This window comes from Drosophila erecta, unplaced genomic scaffold, assembly GCF_003286155.1.
Source record: "Drosophila erecta strain 14021-0224.00,06,07 unplaced genomic scaffold, DereRS2 tig00000021-arrow-pilon, whole genome shotgun sequence".
Classification (NCBI taxonomy): Eukaryota; Metazoa; Arthropoda; class Insecta; order Diptera; family Drosophilidae; genus Drosophila; species Drosophila erecta.
Genome location: NW_020825198.1, coordinates 17736784 through 17753152, shown reverse-complemented (window position 1 = coordinate 17753152; position 16369 = coordinate 17736784). Strand labels below are relative to the sequence as shown.

The 16369-nt window shown below is 41.7% G+C and overlaps 1 protein-coding gene across 1 annotated transcript; it reads right to left on the bottom strand.

Annotated features, from left to right (window-relative positions):
* Positions 1 to 4698: 4698 nt before the first annotated feature.
* LOC6544602 (peroxiredoxin 1) lies at positions 4699 to 5408 on the bottom strand. The gene has a single exon (XM_001973028.3). The coding sequence runs from the start codon at positions 5329 to 5331 to the stop codon at positions 4741 to 4743; it is 591 nt and encodes a 196-aa protein (XP_001973064.1). The 5' UTR covers positions 5332 to 5408; the 3' UTR covers positions 4699 to 4740.
* Positions 5409 to 16369: the final 10961 nt, after the last annotated feature.

The following is a 16369-nucleotide window of genomic DNA, read 5'->3' as shown; positions in this document are numbered from 1 at the left end:
GTATATCCTAGTTCGACCCCCAGAAGCAGCAACCCCAACCGCCGTGGGTTATTTTTGCACATCGTTTATGTGGCCCCCAGCACAACTAGGCGGCTGTCCCCTTTTTCCCCTTGGCTCCAACACGATCTCCATCTCCGATCGCCGACTGTCAGCGCTCCACTTGTGGCGTCTGAGGATCGGAGCGGAGCCCGCAGTTCTCCATTCGGGAACTCGGACCCAAGGTCCAAGAGCCAAGAGCCAGGACTGGGACTGGACTGGAGTCATCAGTGGGCCTGCCCTTTGGTTGATATTTATTTTTTGCTGTTTGGGCTGATTAAAACTGAGAAATCCAATTTATTTCAAAATTTATTGTGTCTCACACGCGCTGGGACGTTCAGGAATTGAAAAATATCAATAAAGGCATATGAATTGTTACCCAATAATAAATCAAGTCCCCCAGCAAGACAAACAAATATTCCTTTTATTGTTTATATACTCGTATACAAAAGGAAAAGGCTGAAAAAAGTTACCTTGCCATCAGTTTTATTCCCGCCGTCTGTGGCATTTTTCGCACCGGGCCCAATGAGAAATATTTCAATGTGAAAATCACCGAAAAAGCTGGTGGGGAAAAGGAAAAAACGTGAGCAGGCTCCCCAGGTTATGCGGCCCATGATCATCATTTCATTTCAATTCGCTGTCCCAACTGGAAGACGGCAATTTTCTAAGAAAGACGAAGCGCATACCGAGGAGCCAAACGATTCCAGATTGGCTCCAACTTGGTGTTTCAGAAATATGTGCAAACAATTACGTGCTTCAGGAGAACGAGAAGCAAAACGAGATCTTCCCTTCTGGATCGCCGACCATCCATCCCATCCGAACCATCCATCCGTCTGTCTGTTTGGCTTTGTATTTTTTCTCCGATTTTTTCGTCAATTAGAATGAGCTGCTCCTTAAAGGAAGCTGTGAATGTGCGAAGATTTCTTTTATACGAGTGTGTTCCTGGCCCAACCTGGTCTGCTTTTTTGGAAGCCCTGCAACCATCAACGGCAGCTAAAATTAATATACCCGCGATAACTCAACATCAACATCAGGCCGGGCCTGGGAGATGGGGAGTGCACTGAGAAAATATTGGGATACTGGGATGCTTGCATAAAATATCAAAAGATGTGTTATTTCCTGTTACTTAACGTAAATTAGGTATATTAAACAAGCATATTTTAGGTAGAAAACAGTTTCTTGAAAGATTTGTTTATTTTTCTACTTTTGCAGCTGTGTTGCAACATTTTTTTTTATATCTGTAGTTTTAAATTTGGAATCAAACATGACTTTTTAAGTAAGAGTCCTATACTGAAATAAAGTCTTATCAAATTTGCTTGAGTTCTAGAAAAGCGAATATGTGGTGCAGAAATTATAAGGAGGTCTGATCCGAGCTTAGTAATTGCCTTGTTAGAGTTGTAGCATATTTTCTCCGAGTGTGGCTTCCCCCAACACCCCCTCCCTAACCCCTGGCCAAACTCTTTTGCAAATTTCTGCCCCACGTTCCAACATCCTGTTTCGTGCCGTTCATCTTGTCTCTCCAATTGTTGGGCCCGTCTCTTTGTTGCTTTTCCATTGTTGTTGCAATTGTTGTTGGTGTTGTTGGTGTTGTAGTTGTTGCAACTATTGTTGTTGGTGTTGCTGGTGTTGCTGGTGCTGTTGTTGTTGGCAGCTAGTTAAGCAGTTTCGCGTAAACGTTTTTCCAATATGAGTTTCGGCTGCGGGGAACTCGGGCTGTGTGCTGGCTAGCCTGTGTGTTTAGGCTGTCTACAGGGTTGTTATTTTAAAATTAGCACTTTGATTTAAGTTGTCTACACTCTTGGCGGCCCGTCTCCAGTTGGCCAAAAGCCCCGAGACTCGGCTCAGGCCGAAACTACAGCTGCATTTTAGCCAAGGTGTTGAACAGCTGAGTGAAGGGTAAGATACGGGGTAGAAGGTGCTTGGGATTGGTATTCGGATTGGGATTGGGATTGGGATTGTGAGTCCAACTTGATTGCCGCCACAAAAGGTTGAAGGTTAGGGCAAGATAAACTGTGCTTGATGGTGCCCAGAAAGCCATTATCCACATATCATCGCCGGATGATTTCAGATGTGTTGCAATGTGCGGGGGATCGCATAGGTTCGGATTGGATCGCATTGGAATATCCCACCGCCCGATGATTATGCTGATGGATCGGACAGTTCCTGGGAGTCGAAATGCCACAAGATGATGGCCAGTTGAATGATTTCGGCTGTGGCATTCGTTTCCTGGTTCCCCATTTTATTAGTCACGGCTTTCTCCATTATTTTGTGTTCGCCAGCGTAGAGCGAAAACATCTGGGCAATAAATCTACTGAACAGCGGATCTTGGTTATTTATTTTATTACATCTTATGGGCCTTAGTATAAAGTTAGCACCTGTTGTGGCTGGAGCTGGTGCTTTTCAATACACCTTTTCTAGCATAAGCTGGGCTTTCCTTTATGACGAAATGTTCGTATTCTAAAACGTTTATTTTATACGCGTACCACTTATTTTGAATAATAATGCAGTGATTTTCATTGTAAAATATGTTATATTAATGCCATAACAATTGCTTTTCAGGTCTGCAAGACTCATAGACAGACTAAGGAGCAGACTCAGTACCCAAATAAGATGGATGCTGCCAATTATTTCAGCTGGGCCCACTTGAAGATTACCATGCAATCTGGCCAAGTTTTCCGCAGTCCCCATTATCAGTGCCACTTCCTAGTTGATGTACGCACATTGTCGAGACCGCTACTCCATTGAGTTGATTAACCCAGAGGCATGTCTCCCCTTTGGGTCGGGAATATCGCGTAGCCAATTCTTGGACGGGGGCCAGGTGAAGCCAGGTGAGAAAGAGCACGTCGCTCCGTTCTGAGGCGCCAGCGAAAAGCGATGAAAGAACCGCATCTGCCGCAATTACGGCGATGAGGTTCTGCAGAGAGCGTCACGTCTCCGGTTCTTAGGCCTCAAGATCACCGATTCAGATGAAGATCGAGATGGAGATGGAGATCTGGTCGCAGTTGCTAATCAACTCGTTTATCGGCCTCAGACTCGCCAGCGTAATCAATCATTGGCCAGATAAACAAGCGTGTGGATCGAGCTTATCTGATCCGTAGTCAGGGACCCTCGAATGGCACGTAAATCGCTTCCGGCGGACTTGGCAACTGGTTCTTATCACTGGCCTAATTAAATACAACAGCCGTTTTAGCTGCAAAATCCTCTAACTTGTAATTGTATACATACGTAATAGTTGCAATGCCTAATTATGCCAAATTAATAGAAACAGCTTTAAAGCCGAATCAACCAACAAGTTCCATTGGCGGAAGTCTGACTGTAAACTGAAGTGAATCCAAATGAAGCGAAATGAAGTGACGTGAAATGCCGATGGGCATTAAAATGCATTCGAATCGGAACACATTTCACTACTAATCAGAGCGATAGCCGGTCAATGGACAATGGACTGCGGCTCGGAAGGCTCATGCATCTTTAATGCCCCATTTTGTGGCCGGAAGGAAGCGCAACACGTAAACGTGTTAATATGGACAGCACAATCTATTAATTTGTCAACAATAAAGTAAGACAAGCGACAGGCGACATCGTTCCCGAATGAGAGCATTGATTGGAGCCACCGGGATGGGATGGGATCTTCCGACTCTTCCAGAGCCACTGCCCAGCTGGCCAACTTTTGGGGCTGCCAAGGAGGACCGGGGCCTTCAGCTTGTTGTCAGCACAGCAGGTACGAAATTAATATGCGAGCAACAATTAAGATAAGCGCGCAAACTTGTGAAGTGACTGCTGCGCGGAGGACGCAGTCGGTGGCCCCAATTGAGGTTGTCCGGCGACGGCAGCAGCCGCCAATGACTAAGGCGACAACACGCTGGTGAGTCGGGGCAGAAGCTGGTGGCACCGGGAGAAAATGCGCCCGCGTTCCATTGATTTACTGTGGTATTCATTTGTGCAGTGAATTGCAAACACGAACTGATACACTTTAAATGCAAAACGTCAAAAGATGATCAATTATTACCCAATTAATTTCGCAGTCTATACATAACATAATATTCCTGTATCTTAGTGGCTTAGTAATTTATTTACCACACTATTTGTTACTCATTTGCTACGTTATTTATGCTGTTAAATTTTTTTGAGTTCCATTTGTATTAAAGTTTTATGTGGTGCATGTCAGAAAGTATCTTTTGCAGTGCAAACCCAAACCCAGAGCGGCGATCTTGATCGCACCTCGCCGACTGCTTCCCCTCACAACCAGACTCTGCGGTAGCAGAAATAAACAAAAAATAAACAGCAGAGCTGCAAAAATACTTTATACGAGTTGAACAAATTTAACCACATCCATTAAGCAAGACCTTAAAGACAAACGGCGGCAAGTCTTTCTTGCGATAATAATAAGTATTCATTTCAGATATCATTTTTGTCGCTCGTTCCTTGTGGCCATCGGTTCTTGTTATTTTCGGCATGCCCATACCTATAATAATAATTTAAGTTACCCTTTGCTGATTGCCGATTATATTTTTGGGTGGAATGTTTTTATTAAATTAATGGCGATAGAGGTGGCAACTGCTTGAGAATGCAGGCTTAAATTGATTTTATTATGAGTTATAGAATGCCAAACATGCAAGTATTTCGTGAATTTTAAAAGCAATACAATATTCAATGCACTTTTTTGAATGTTCATAACTATCGTTTATTGAATGGCTAGCATTTCATTTAATTCGCGTACTTGAAGTACTCCTCCTTTCCGGAGGCATCGGCCTTCATGGTCTTGGCTCCGGGACGCCAGTTGACCGGACAGACCTCACCGAACTCATCGCTGAACTGGAAGGCCTGCACCAGACGCAGTGCCTCATCCACACTGCGACCCACTCCCATGTCATTCACCGTGATCTGACGAATGCGGCCCTCGCGATCGATGATGAAGAGGGCACGCAGAGCCAGTCCTGTTTCCTCGTCGAGCACTCCATAGTCCCTGGCTATCTTCATGTTCTTGTCGGCCAGCAATGGTATATCCAACTCACCCAGACCTCCGTTCTTCCTGGGAGTATTCATCCAGGCACAGTGCACAAAGTGGCTATCAGTGGAGCAGGCCAGCACTTCGCAGCCCACATTCCTGAACTCCGGAGCTCTATCACTGAATGCCTGCAACTCCGTGGGGCAGACGTACGAAAAGTCTGCCGGATAAAAAACCAGCAGGACGTATCTGCCACGCAAGTCCGTAAGGGCAAAATTGCGGTAGCCACCGGCCACCACCGCATTGGTAGTAAAATTGGGGGCCACTTGGTTTATATTGAGCATACGCATCTTGACGGTATTACTTTAGTTTTTTGTTTGGAGCTGAGAAAAGTTGGTGCTACTGGATTTGTGATTTCAGGTTTGAATGATCCGATGGGGAGTTATATAGTTTGGCATGCTATGCATGGATATCATTACAATTATAATTGAATTCGTTTATTCGCTCATTTTGAGTTGACCTGCATAAATGCAGCATTTTTGACATTTCCCCTAATCACATTCAATGAAAATGCTCTTACAACGCCCTTTCAGTTTTGCGCCACTTCCTCCTCGAATTTCCAATTCATATCTAACCGACAATCGTAACACGATCAGCTCCAATTAGAGCGTCCTTTTGGCAACACAAACCGAATCGCAATCGATTAAATTGCACCCAATTCAATTATGTGAATTGAGGGGGCCTCGGCGAACCATACACCTGCTGAATGGTCGTGTGAAATGATTGTTGTGTTAATTTCGCATATGACACCATCAGCCGTCAGGGAAATTCAAGCACTTTATGCGGTTTATTGGCTTTGATCGATTGAGGGAGTCGCATTTTTTATATATTTATTATACCGCCATATATGACCGCCAGACATACGGGTCTCGGGTTTCTTGACAGCTCATTCAGTGCGGTCTGTCCCGCTTTTTTAGCATACGTTTTTGTGCCAATTTTGAGTTGGTGAAATATTTGGAGGCGATTTAGCAGCACGTCAATTACCGCTGGCCACCTGATGACAGTTGCAATTAAAAGCAGCGAAGTCAGAGGAAAAATGATGAGAAAAACACGAAAATGCGGGGAAAATAGTTGCCAGTCAACATGGATGGATGCCTGTTAATAGACATGTAAACTGCAATTAAAACAAGCCAACGGGGCGGGGCCAACACACAAAATCGGGGATGGGGCCAACTCCTAAATATTTTGACTCGGCCAACTAACATGGCCAACAAGACGGCGGTCCGGGCTTTTCTTTAATTAAAATATTTAAGCACGCAAATAGGCCTGTCTCTCCATCTGTCTCTATGTGGCCAAGTATACCCGTCAGCCCCTATATCTGCCACATAATCGTACAACCTTTCCGGGCATCGGGATCTGCGGGAAAACTCAACTGGGCGTGTCCACGATATATAGCATAGTATAGAGCTGCCGTTGTGCGGCTTTAATCAAAGTTTTTGCCAGCGGGGAATCAATCATTTGAAATTTAAACGTCATCGTGCGTCAGACAACTCATAAGACAAACCAACAGTAACAGCGGGCAAACCAGCCCAGATCGCCACGATTCGAGATGGAAACGTGAGGCTCTTGGATTGCCAATTACAATTGCAGTTGATGGCAAACAAATGTACCAGCTAAAACAGCAATTAGTTATGTTGCCAATTAAATAATACGAGGTGTGGTTTATTTCCACAGCGTTAATGCGCTGCAAGGCGTAAATGAAATGAGTATCTCTCTTTTATATTCTGTTAAACTTTTAAAAAGTCATTTTTGGAAACACCATAAATGTAGGAATTTTTGGGCATACCTTTGCAACTGATGTGTTTTTTGAAATGAAATATTCATAATTTTGTAGTGAGTAAGCGTCTGAATACAATTAAAAATGTGATGTATGAATATGTATTCATAATTGAGCCCTACATTCCTCCGTGTCACGACATCCCTATCCCATCGCAAACTCCATGGTGAATGCGAATGTGGCGTGTCCGAGTTTTTAGCGAGTCGCCTCCCAGTCCAGCAAGAAATCAACCAAAAACCAAAAACCAAACCCCCGGCCGACGGCCAACGCAATCACAGCATACATTTTTCTTTCTTAAGGTTTGTATTATTTTTCCGTGTATTTCTGTGTATATTTTTTGCCTTTTTTTGCCGGCCTGTCTTCATGTTTCGGCGAAGTTTTGTTAATGAAAGCCAAAAGCGAAATTAATGCGTGTGGCCAACGCCATCAGCAGCGCCCCCAGCTTATCACTGTCAGGCGATCTAAACTGGAACTGGACCTCGTTTAAGCCAAGTCGCTGCGAACTTGGCTGATCTGCTGGTGCTCGACTGAATTTATGTGCCAAATATATATAGAAATTTATTTGATACGGCCCATGGGAAATTTATGCCCCTGTCGCCTGGCCTTTTGTGTTCGGCATTCTGTGTTTGCGCATAGATTTTTAATAAGTGATAAGCATTTGGAATGACAATTTTAAAGTCGATTAATTAATTAAATGGCAATTGAAAATGGCAGCAAGGCCCACAAAACACGGCCACGAAAACATGAAACAATAAAATATACAAATTGATTGATTTTCGTCTTTTTAGGCATATATTTTAATTTTGTTTGTGATTTTATTGCCTGGTTTTTGTGTCAGATGTGAATAGTTTCGAGAATTAGCTTACGGCCCGTTTGTTATCTTGAATAAGTAAATTGAATGGTTATTCAGTTTGAATCTCTGGTTAATGTATTGCTCTTTTTATGTTTTGACATTTTCATGACACGATTCCGTGTTTAAAGATAACCAATTTAAAGTAAATTAAATAGAATGCTGATAAAACAGTTGCTCACAATGCAGGGGTTCTTGTTTTCCAGCTAAAATCGTATTGAATAGCTAAAACGCGATAAGTTTTTTGCTCTCTAGAAGATATTTACCAAATGATAGCATATTTATGTTCAAAATGTGTCAAAGTCAAGAAAAACGCACAGACCATATTTGAGCGGAATATCTGAGCTTAAAACGTGAGATTTTTCTTTTTGTTCTTCTGCACCTGGAATATAATGAGGCAAAAAACAATGTGATTATATTTGCATTTAAATGGTTTAAGCTTAAGCTCTACCAGAAACCTTAAAGCATACCCATTTCCGGAAAGTATCCACTTTTAATTACCTTCTATATCTTTGCGGAAAACTACCCGAAAGTGCTTAGAATTAAATGAATTTATAACATATATTTTTTGTTTATTATATTATTTTTGTTTATTACCGCTTACATACACTGAAATAAATTATTATTAACCACAAAGTAAGAATTTGTCCCGGCTTATTCAGAATTCCTTGCGCTTTTGTACAACTATTTGATTACAACTCAATTCCCCCGGCAATAATTGGGTTTTGAATTTGTATCTAGGGATGCATTTGTATTTAACAAGGCATGGAAAATGCCACTTAGCTCAACACGCGTGAGTTCCAATCTCACGCCCTCCCAAAACAATCATGATGGATCGAAAAGTCTTTAGCTTTCGTATTATTCCGTTTTCCCATGGAACGCCTTGTTATACGCTATACGCTCATAGTTCAATAGTTTGAACTCTTTTTAATTGATCTTGATTAATCGCACACCACACACAGATACGAGAATACGAATACGAAAAAACCAAATACAGATGCCGCCCAAGGAGGCGGAAGGCAGGCTCCCCATATCGAATCGGAAGCCCGACCATTAATTACGCTTTAATTACCCGCTGAAAAAAAACAATCCGAAAATAAACGAAAAATATATAAAACGCATGGGGCAAAAACCTTAATAGTTTCGCCTTATCAGCATAGAGTTTCGCTCGCCAGCACTCCTAATTTCATTAGTTTAATGGCACAAAACTGTGGAAAAACCAACAAAGCAGCGAAAACACCGACGAATGGCTACCAAACTACGCAAAACGTGCAGACGGGGTAGCAGCACAAAAAATTGTTAACAATTGTGAGAATAAATTGCTAAATAATTAAGTGGATCAACGGCCGTTGGCCGACCGAGCAGCTCGAGAGATCTCAGACTCCAAATTGCATATGATTAATTAAAGGAAATAAAATGCTGACGACGGCAGCGGCCACTAGAGAATGAGTAGCAGAAAACTACAGATACAAAAAAACAAGAGCAGACCGAGGAGCCAACGAACGAAAATCTTTTTCTTTAATTAATATTGAAGTGAAGCAAACCGAAGTTCAGTAGCGAACCGACAGCAGAAACTGGAAAAAAACGAAAAAAATAAGCAAGAAAGACAGGAGGCGTTTTTCAACTCATTAACGTTCAAACAAATTCATTTGCATATCTCTACCTGCCCCAAATTAATATTCCATGGCTTCAACATTCTTCTCGACTTTTTCCGTAAATTTGAAACGCTTAAGAAACGAGCTGAGAAATGGTCTCACACACAATTTGAACTGCAACACTGCTCAGTCAGCCAGTCAGTCATTCAGTCAGTCAGTTCCCCCACCTTCGCCAAACACCACCTATTTTATTTCAGTTTCCTTTGTCTAAATGATTTTTATTAACATTTTTTGCTTTTTGCGTCAGGTATTCGAGTAGGATACGCATTTGCTGTGTCACTGCAGCCGAACGTGCCAGTGCTGCCGGCTTAGCTAGTTTATCGCAAGACTGGGTGATGTTATACGCAGGAAGGGATCAGAATTAATGACTTTTTAAACTGAAAAATCATTTATAAGAATATATAATATAAAGAGTTTTAGAATGTACTGAAGGCGCCATGACAGAGTTTTATTTAACCGAGCACTTGTTTTGGTAATCGAATTGGGGAATCGTTAGCTCATCAGCTTAAAAACTTACCAGCAGATGAGGGATCAGAATGAATAACTTTTTAAACTAAAAAATCCTTTACAAAGTAAAGAGTTTTAGAATGTACTGAAGGCTCCATGACAGAGTTTTATTTAAACAAGCACTTGTTTTGGTAATCGAATTGGGGAAGCGTTAGCTCATCAGCTTAAAAACTTACCAGCAGATCAGGATTCATCAGAATTAAAAACTTTTTAAACTAAAAAATTCTTTACAAAGTAAAGAGTTTTAGAATGTACTGAAGGCAGAGTTTTATTTAAACAAACACTTGTTTTGGTAATCGAATCGAGGAATCGTTAGCTCATCAGCTTAAAAACTTACCATATCAACGGAAGCTGAAACACCAACATCAAGACATCAAGTTGAAGGCTCAAGTAAAGTACATATTACCATTTTACCTATATATTACGGCTGGGGATCCTCTGTCTAGCTACTTTCCTGGCCAATCTAGCTAGTTCCTACAGCACCTCAGTGGAGGGGCGATCGTGGACTAGGGAAGGGGCGTTCCGAAGGGAAAGACGCCGGCGCATACGAACGGGGTCCAAAAGCCGAGTGCTGGGCGTCAACTGCATGCCATGCGTAAATGCCAAAAGCGGCGATCCGACCCTCGTCTTAACCCTCCAGTGCCCCTTTGCGGCTTATCTGCTTGTATTCATCTTGAAAATTGTTTCTAGTTGAAGTTTGCCTTTTAATTGTTAGGCGCAAACAGCCGACCGACCGGCCGACTAAATTAAATTTATACCTACTGCATCGGCGGTCTCGCTCGCACCCTTAACCCCTGTCAGTTCCATCTGGTTGCGTGTTTTCCCTGTGGTCGGTATGCGAAAGTGGCCCCAGATCGGCCCCCTATAGAGGATATGGTGTAGGATCGTCACATGTCGCCCATTGAGCATGTGCAGCCTTTCAGGTTAACCGACTATCTCGGTCTCTATCAACATTTTCCAGCCCTCTCTTTCGGGCAGGTCAATAAATTCCTACGGAAAGTGAATTATTATAACGTTTTTATTAAACTACGGCCGTGCATCTAGTCCAGTTCTACACACACATATCTCACATAATTAGCATAGTTATGGGGGTACCGTGTTTATCTAGGGGTTGGCTCAGCTTAACTGTCTAATTTTTCACTCAACTGTCCACATTGCCCTTGGAAATTTATTAATTTGTCCAATTCCACTGACAAATGATAAAAAGCTCGACAATTAAAGAGAATATTCGCTCGAATAAGAGGTGTCGTATTAATTAGAATACTGGACCGGGGGGTCGCATAGTCCTGATGTAGGGGTGTTGAGTTAGGGGTAGGTGGTCAGGTCCAGCACTAGGCTAAAATTTATGAGCACTGTACGGGATTAATATCCTTTTTATGTCGTGGTTTGCTGTTCATGTCGCACTTAATCATGAGCAATTGAAACCGCGCCGACAAGAAATGTGTTAATTTCGAGTGAATGTAACTTTATGTTTGGCTTGTATTTGCTCAAAAAAGGTCTTATCATAATATTAGTCATTATATTACCTAAATTAGTCATAATAACAGTTACATAAACTAGTTTTATTTTTAAACATCATATCTACTTGGATTGAAGAACATTATAATTTCATTCCCAAAGCAAATGCAATAAATCTACAATCTTCGATCGGTGCCCAAATTTAGGCACCATCAGTTCAATAAAAACCAAAAATTATTCACTCCTTCAATCAAAGAGCCATTCAAGACATTGAATCACCCGAAACGTTTGAAAGCCAAGAATTACCATATCGGAATCCCGCGAGCTTTGTACAAGTGTATACACATGTTACTTATTCATGGCATTGTAGTTTCTTTTTTTCGGAAAGGGCAGGTGGGCTGCGGAGGGGGGAGTTTTGGAGGCGAAGAACCCTTTGTACCCCCGCCTTTGTGATTATTATTATTATTCGGGGGGCCCCCAAACGAGCGCCATTTAAGCCGCTTGTTGTTTGGTATTTTTCACAGCTCCGCACAAAAGATGGATCTTCGTCTCCAGCGGAGAGTGCTCACGATCGATTTGGAATCGTTGAAATATTTCCCAAAAAAAGAAAAGTTTTTCTTGTTCCGAGGCGGTTTCATTAGCGTTTCGGGTACACCTGATGTGTCTTTCTTTCTTTCGGACAATGGAACCCACAGGAGACTATTTTGAATAACTCGAAATGAAACAAAACCAAACGGAACAATGCTTTCGCTTTACTGAGACGGATGTGCAGCGTTTTTAGGGTTCATTGCGTTCACCTCATCGAACCGCACAAGATGTGCGTTCACATGACTCGACAGTCCCGAGTCCCAAAAAATGCAAGACAATTAAACAAATTAACAAAACAACAGAGTGCACGGATGGGCCAGCTTACGGCAATTTTACACATGAGAAAATCGAAGAGCATCGCCGACCATTAGCCATTAACTCGAAAACCCTCCTCCAGTTCCTCATCCAACTCATTTCTGGCCAAACTGCGCGGGTGTTTCCCAACTGTCAGCTGTTTGTTAGGGAAGTTCAAGTTGAACCTGCCCCAGGTAATTAAGTTTCGAATTTTACTTTTCAATAGGCCATCAGGTTTGACCTCCTCCCCCATCAACCAGCCATTTGAACCCTTTCGCCGGTCACATGGTCACATGGTCACATGTGTGTGCGTCTAATTTCATGGCTGTTAGCCGAAAGGGCCAGGTCCAAAAGGTCGCGCAAGACAGGCATTTAGTATGCACGTTCCCCTAACGTCTGTCTGGCCCCCTAAAAAGTCTCGTTTTCCTTAGGAACAGTCACTTTTATTATTGACATCAAACGACCAGTGCACGAATGATGACCCCACAACGAAATGTGACCCCCGAAAAGGGTTGAGGATGACATGGAAGCGGGAATACTCTATCTAGCTATTTTTTTCCAACTGGAAAGTGTAACCCGTATCATATCGATGATCAATCAATACGGTGTACTAGTATAATTAATATATAATTCTTTGGCAGCAAGCAAATAACATATTTAGCCTTGAAAAAAGTAATTAGATTTCATTCACATACTCATTGGTATTAGAAAAAAAAAAATTGCTGGATTACTTTTAGGTGCCAACTCCAAATTAATGTTTGTTTGCGCCTAATTGACAGTAAAAACTCCACTTAATTTCCATTTCCGCTGTAGAAATTCGGCAGCAATCAGCATCTCTCAGCTTCATTGACAAATCAATCACTCAGATCGTTAATTACATCTGCCGAACGAAGTGCCATAAATATGTGACTTCTAATCTCCATCAAATCCCATCGCAAACAAATGCACCCATCAGATCCAGAAAGCAAAACCCCACCACTAAGCCCACTCAACTTGACTCAACTCTTTCGCCTGAAGAGCATCTAAAAACACAATGAAACAATCCCAAGAAAAAAAAAAGGAGAACAGAAAAAGTTCGAGGGCAGCAAATAGCGACAAAGAAAACTCATAAAAACGTTTAATGATGTCACAAAACGTAATAAAAATGCAATAAAATGTCAAAATTATTGAATTTACGATACGAAACAAGTTCAAAAAATACAACAAAGAGCAACAAAAACAACGACCCAACAACAAAAGAAGAAGCAACCAAAATAACAATAACCAGGGAACAGAATTCCAATTTCGGGACGGGGGAACACCTCTGCAACTCTTTGGGCGCTCAGATGGAATGGGTTATATTATATTATATGGCATTAGTATGTTCCATTGTTGTTACCGATGGTACTTGTTGTTGCTGTGTGCGTTGTTGCGTTGAGTGCAACATGCGTATGGTTGTTGTTGCCGATGCCGCAAGGTGTCGCGCACTGCAAACTACTCTACCATGACCCTAACCCCGCGGCCTAATTTGAATAAGTTTCCAGTGTAGGCTCGGTGTTTGCATTTTATGCACAGTGAAAAAATACTAGATGTCATACGAGCTTTTTTTGGTTAAGAAATCGGTGGTTTTTTCTATAGTACGAACAATTCAGGCACCTTTTATTGAGGTTTTTATTTGCAGCTCTTCCAAGCTCACCAATTTCATAATTTAAATCTTTCTCCAAGTGCAGTTGCATGCGTAGATTTTGAAACTTTTCTGTGCCACCATTAGTGAGGCGATTGATTCTTATCTGAAATGTTATCAAATTGTGTTTGATTTTGGGTTACATATAGCGGTGGATAAAAGGCCGAATGAAGACTGCGGGTCAAAGGATCACAGAATGGTTTTCAAAATAATGGCTTACATGCGGCGATAAGGATCCCAAAAAGAAAAGCAGAGAACATCAATCCCGAAAGGCAATTACCATATTTCCTGGCTTAGACAGAGTGTCTCCCCAGGAGCAGACTGCTTGACTCTGGAGGTTCTTTCCTTTTCCCATCCGAAGCCACCGTCATCCTGGCCAAGCGATTCCAGACGCACCTCCATCGCCTCATATATGCAGGCATGAGCGGGCATACTAATTAGATCGGATCAAAGAGACTGGTGTTCTGAAACTCGGGGAGTGGATGGGGTGAGCACTGATTTGATTTTTGATTGGGATCGTTCTCACTCGGTTCGATTCAATTGAGAGGAAGCACTAAAGTTGCATGCTTTATGGCCTGACGTGCTCGAAAAACTCTGTATTTTAATGTAAGAAGCAGGTCGGGAGTTTAATTTTAAAATTTTAGAGTGCAACATGCCTGGGAAATTCGTATGTATTGTATTAAAAAAAAATTAAAGGTAGCCATTTTCTCTTCCATTCATATTAACCTAGCTGACTTATGTTATATTTTAACATATTTAACAAATGATGTGGTATTTGTTTACTTGTCATTGTTGCCCATTTCATTTAGCCGCCTACCCAACGTATTTTTGTTTGAGCCAAATTATACCTTGACTTTCAAAGATGCTATCAAGGTCCCAACGCACATATGTCCAGCGGACACATAACCATTGACCGACATCTACCCACCAGTAGGCCGGCTCAACGTCACTCGAGTGTCTGAGACACTTGACTCTATCAGAAACAACACACAGCTCATTCAATTATTATTTGTGAAAACACAGTGGAGGCTTACAATTTCATCAATTATAATGTAGGTATGCGTCGGTGCCTCATTAGTGTATAATTATTTTGGCCACAACTCGATCACTCAAATTGAATTGCGGTCACCTATTGCCCATTCCATTCCGCATCATCTCATTTCATCTCGAGTGAACAGAAAATTCTTCCACCACATGCAGCGAGCGCCTTGTTTGCCCCAATTGAAAATGTCAACCTATCAACAACAAATTAACTTGAAAACTTACAAAACAAAAAATGCGCCTCGAAAAAATACGGAAAGAAAAGCAAAATAAAAAGGCCGCTGCCAGTAAAAGAAAGCTAAAAAACCTGGTCGAGTCTATAAGTAAAACGCCGCCTGCTGTTGTTTCTGGGTTTCCGAGTCCCCGAGTCTCTGAGTTCCCGAGATGTTGGGGCTGAGAGCTGATGGTCATCATGATATATGAACGGCCTGGGCTAACATTTATGTACCACAAATGTCAACTGTCAATGTCAATTTATATTATGCTGCCACATTGCGGATATGTCAGCATATGAACATATGTATCTCAAAAAAAAGGAAAGAAAAATACAAAACCAAAAAACAGAACCAACATTTTTTCGGTCCAGGTTCGCTTTTTGTTTTGGGCCTCAAGTCCGAACCGCGGCTGAGTGACCGTCCTACGCAAATTGGTCTTTCTTCCACAGATCCAAAGATCGAAAGATCCAAAGATCTGGGAGCCGGGGATCACAAGTATTTATAACATTATTTTCGCACTCTTCGATGTGGGTGTCGTTGATTTGTTGGCGTCTCCGTTGGTGTTACCTTGTCCAGTCCAGTCCAATCCAATCCATTTCATTCGCTCGTACGTTTGTCATTCGCATTTAATTTGCTTTTTGGGTTAAACAAACAACAGTTAAGAGGTAAATTATTTTAGGACTGCAGCCATTCCCCAATTTATTTTCCGAAGACGATACAAGAACAGAGGTACCAACTCACACACGCATGTACAGCAAAGGTCAGCTGAATAGTATTACCAACTCCCGGCTGTTAAATGCAAAATTAAGAGGCTGTTTTCCAAAAATCATTCAGCTTAAGTGCCATAGTTATTACTTGCAAGTTCCGTTTGCAATTCTACTTTAAAAATCGTAAAATACAGTAGTAACCATTATTGTTCAATGATTTTTAAGTGCAACTGCTTTAGAGTACTGCTTTTTAAAAATGCAATAACTTTTTTTATTTACTCCAGGTGAAGCTGACACGTTGTATAAAAACGACTGTTGAATGTAAGTTTTTCTTCAAGAAATATTCATTAATTCCAACATAAAAAGGACTGTTTAAAGGCCATTGCCTGATAATTACCAAAATTTGTACGCCCTATGATAGTTTAACAACCGCTTGCCTTGTTTCTATGACAGGGCAACATATCCCACCAAATAGTGTTGTATAAAATGTTTTGTATGTCGCACAGAGGCATTGGTATTATTTTGGCCCCCGCTGTAGGGGTATCTGCATATGGGTATCTGTATAAACAAGCT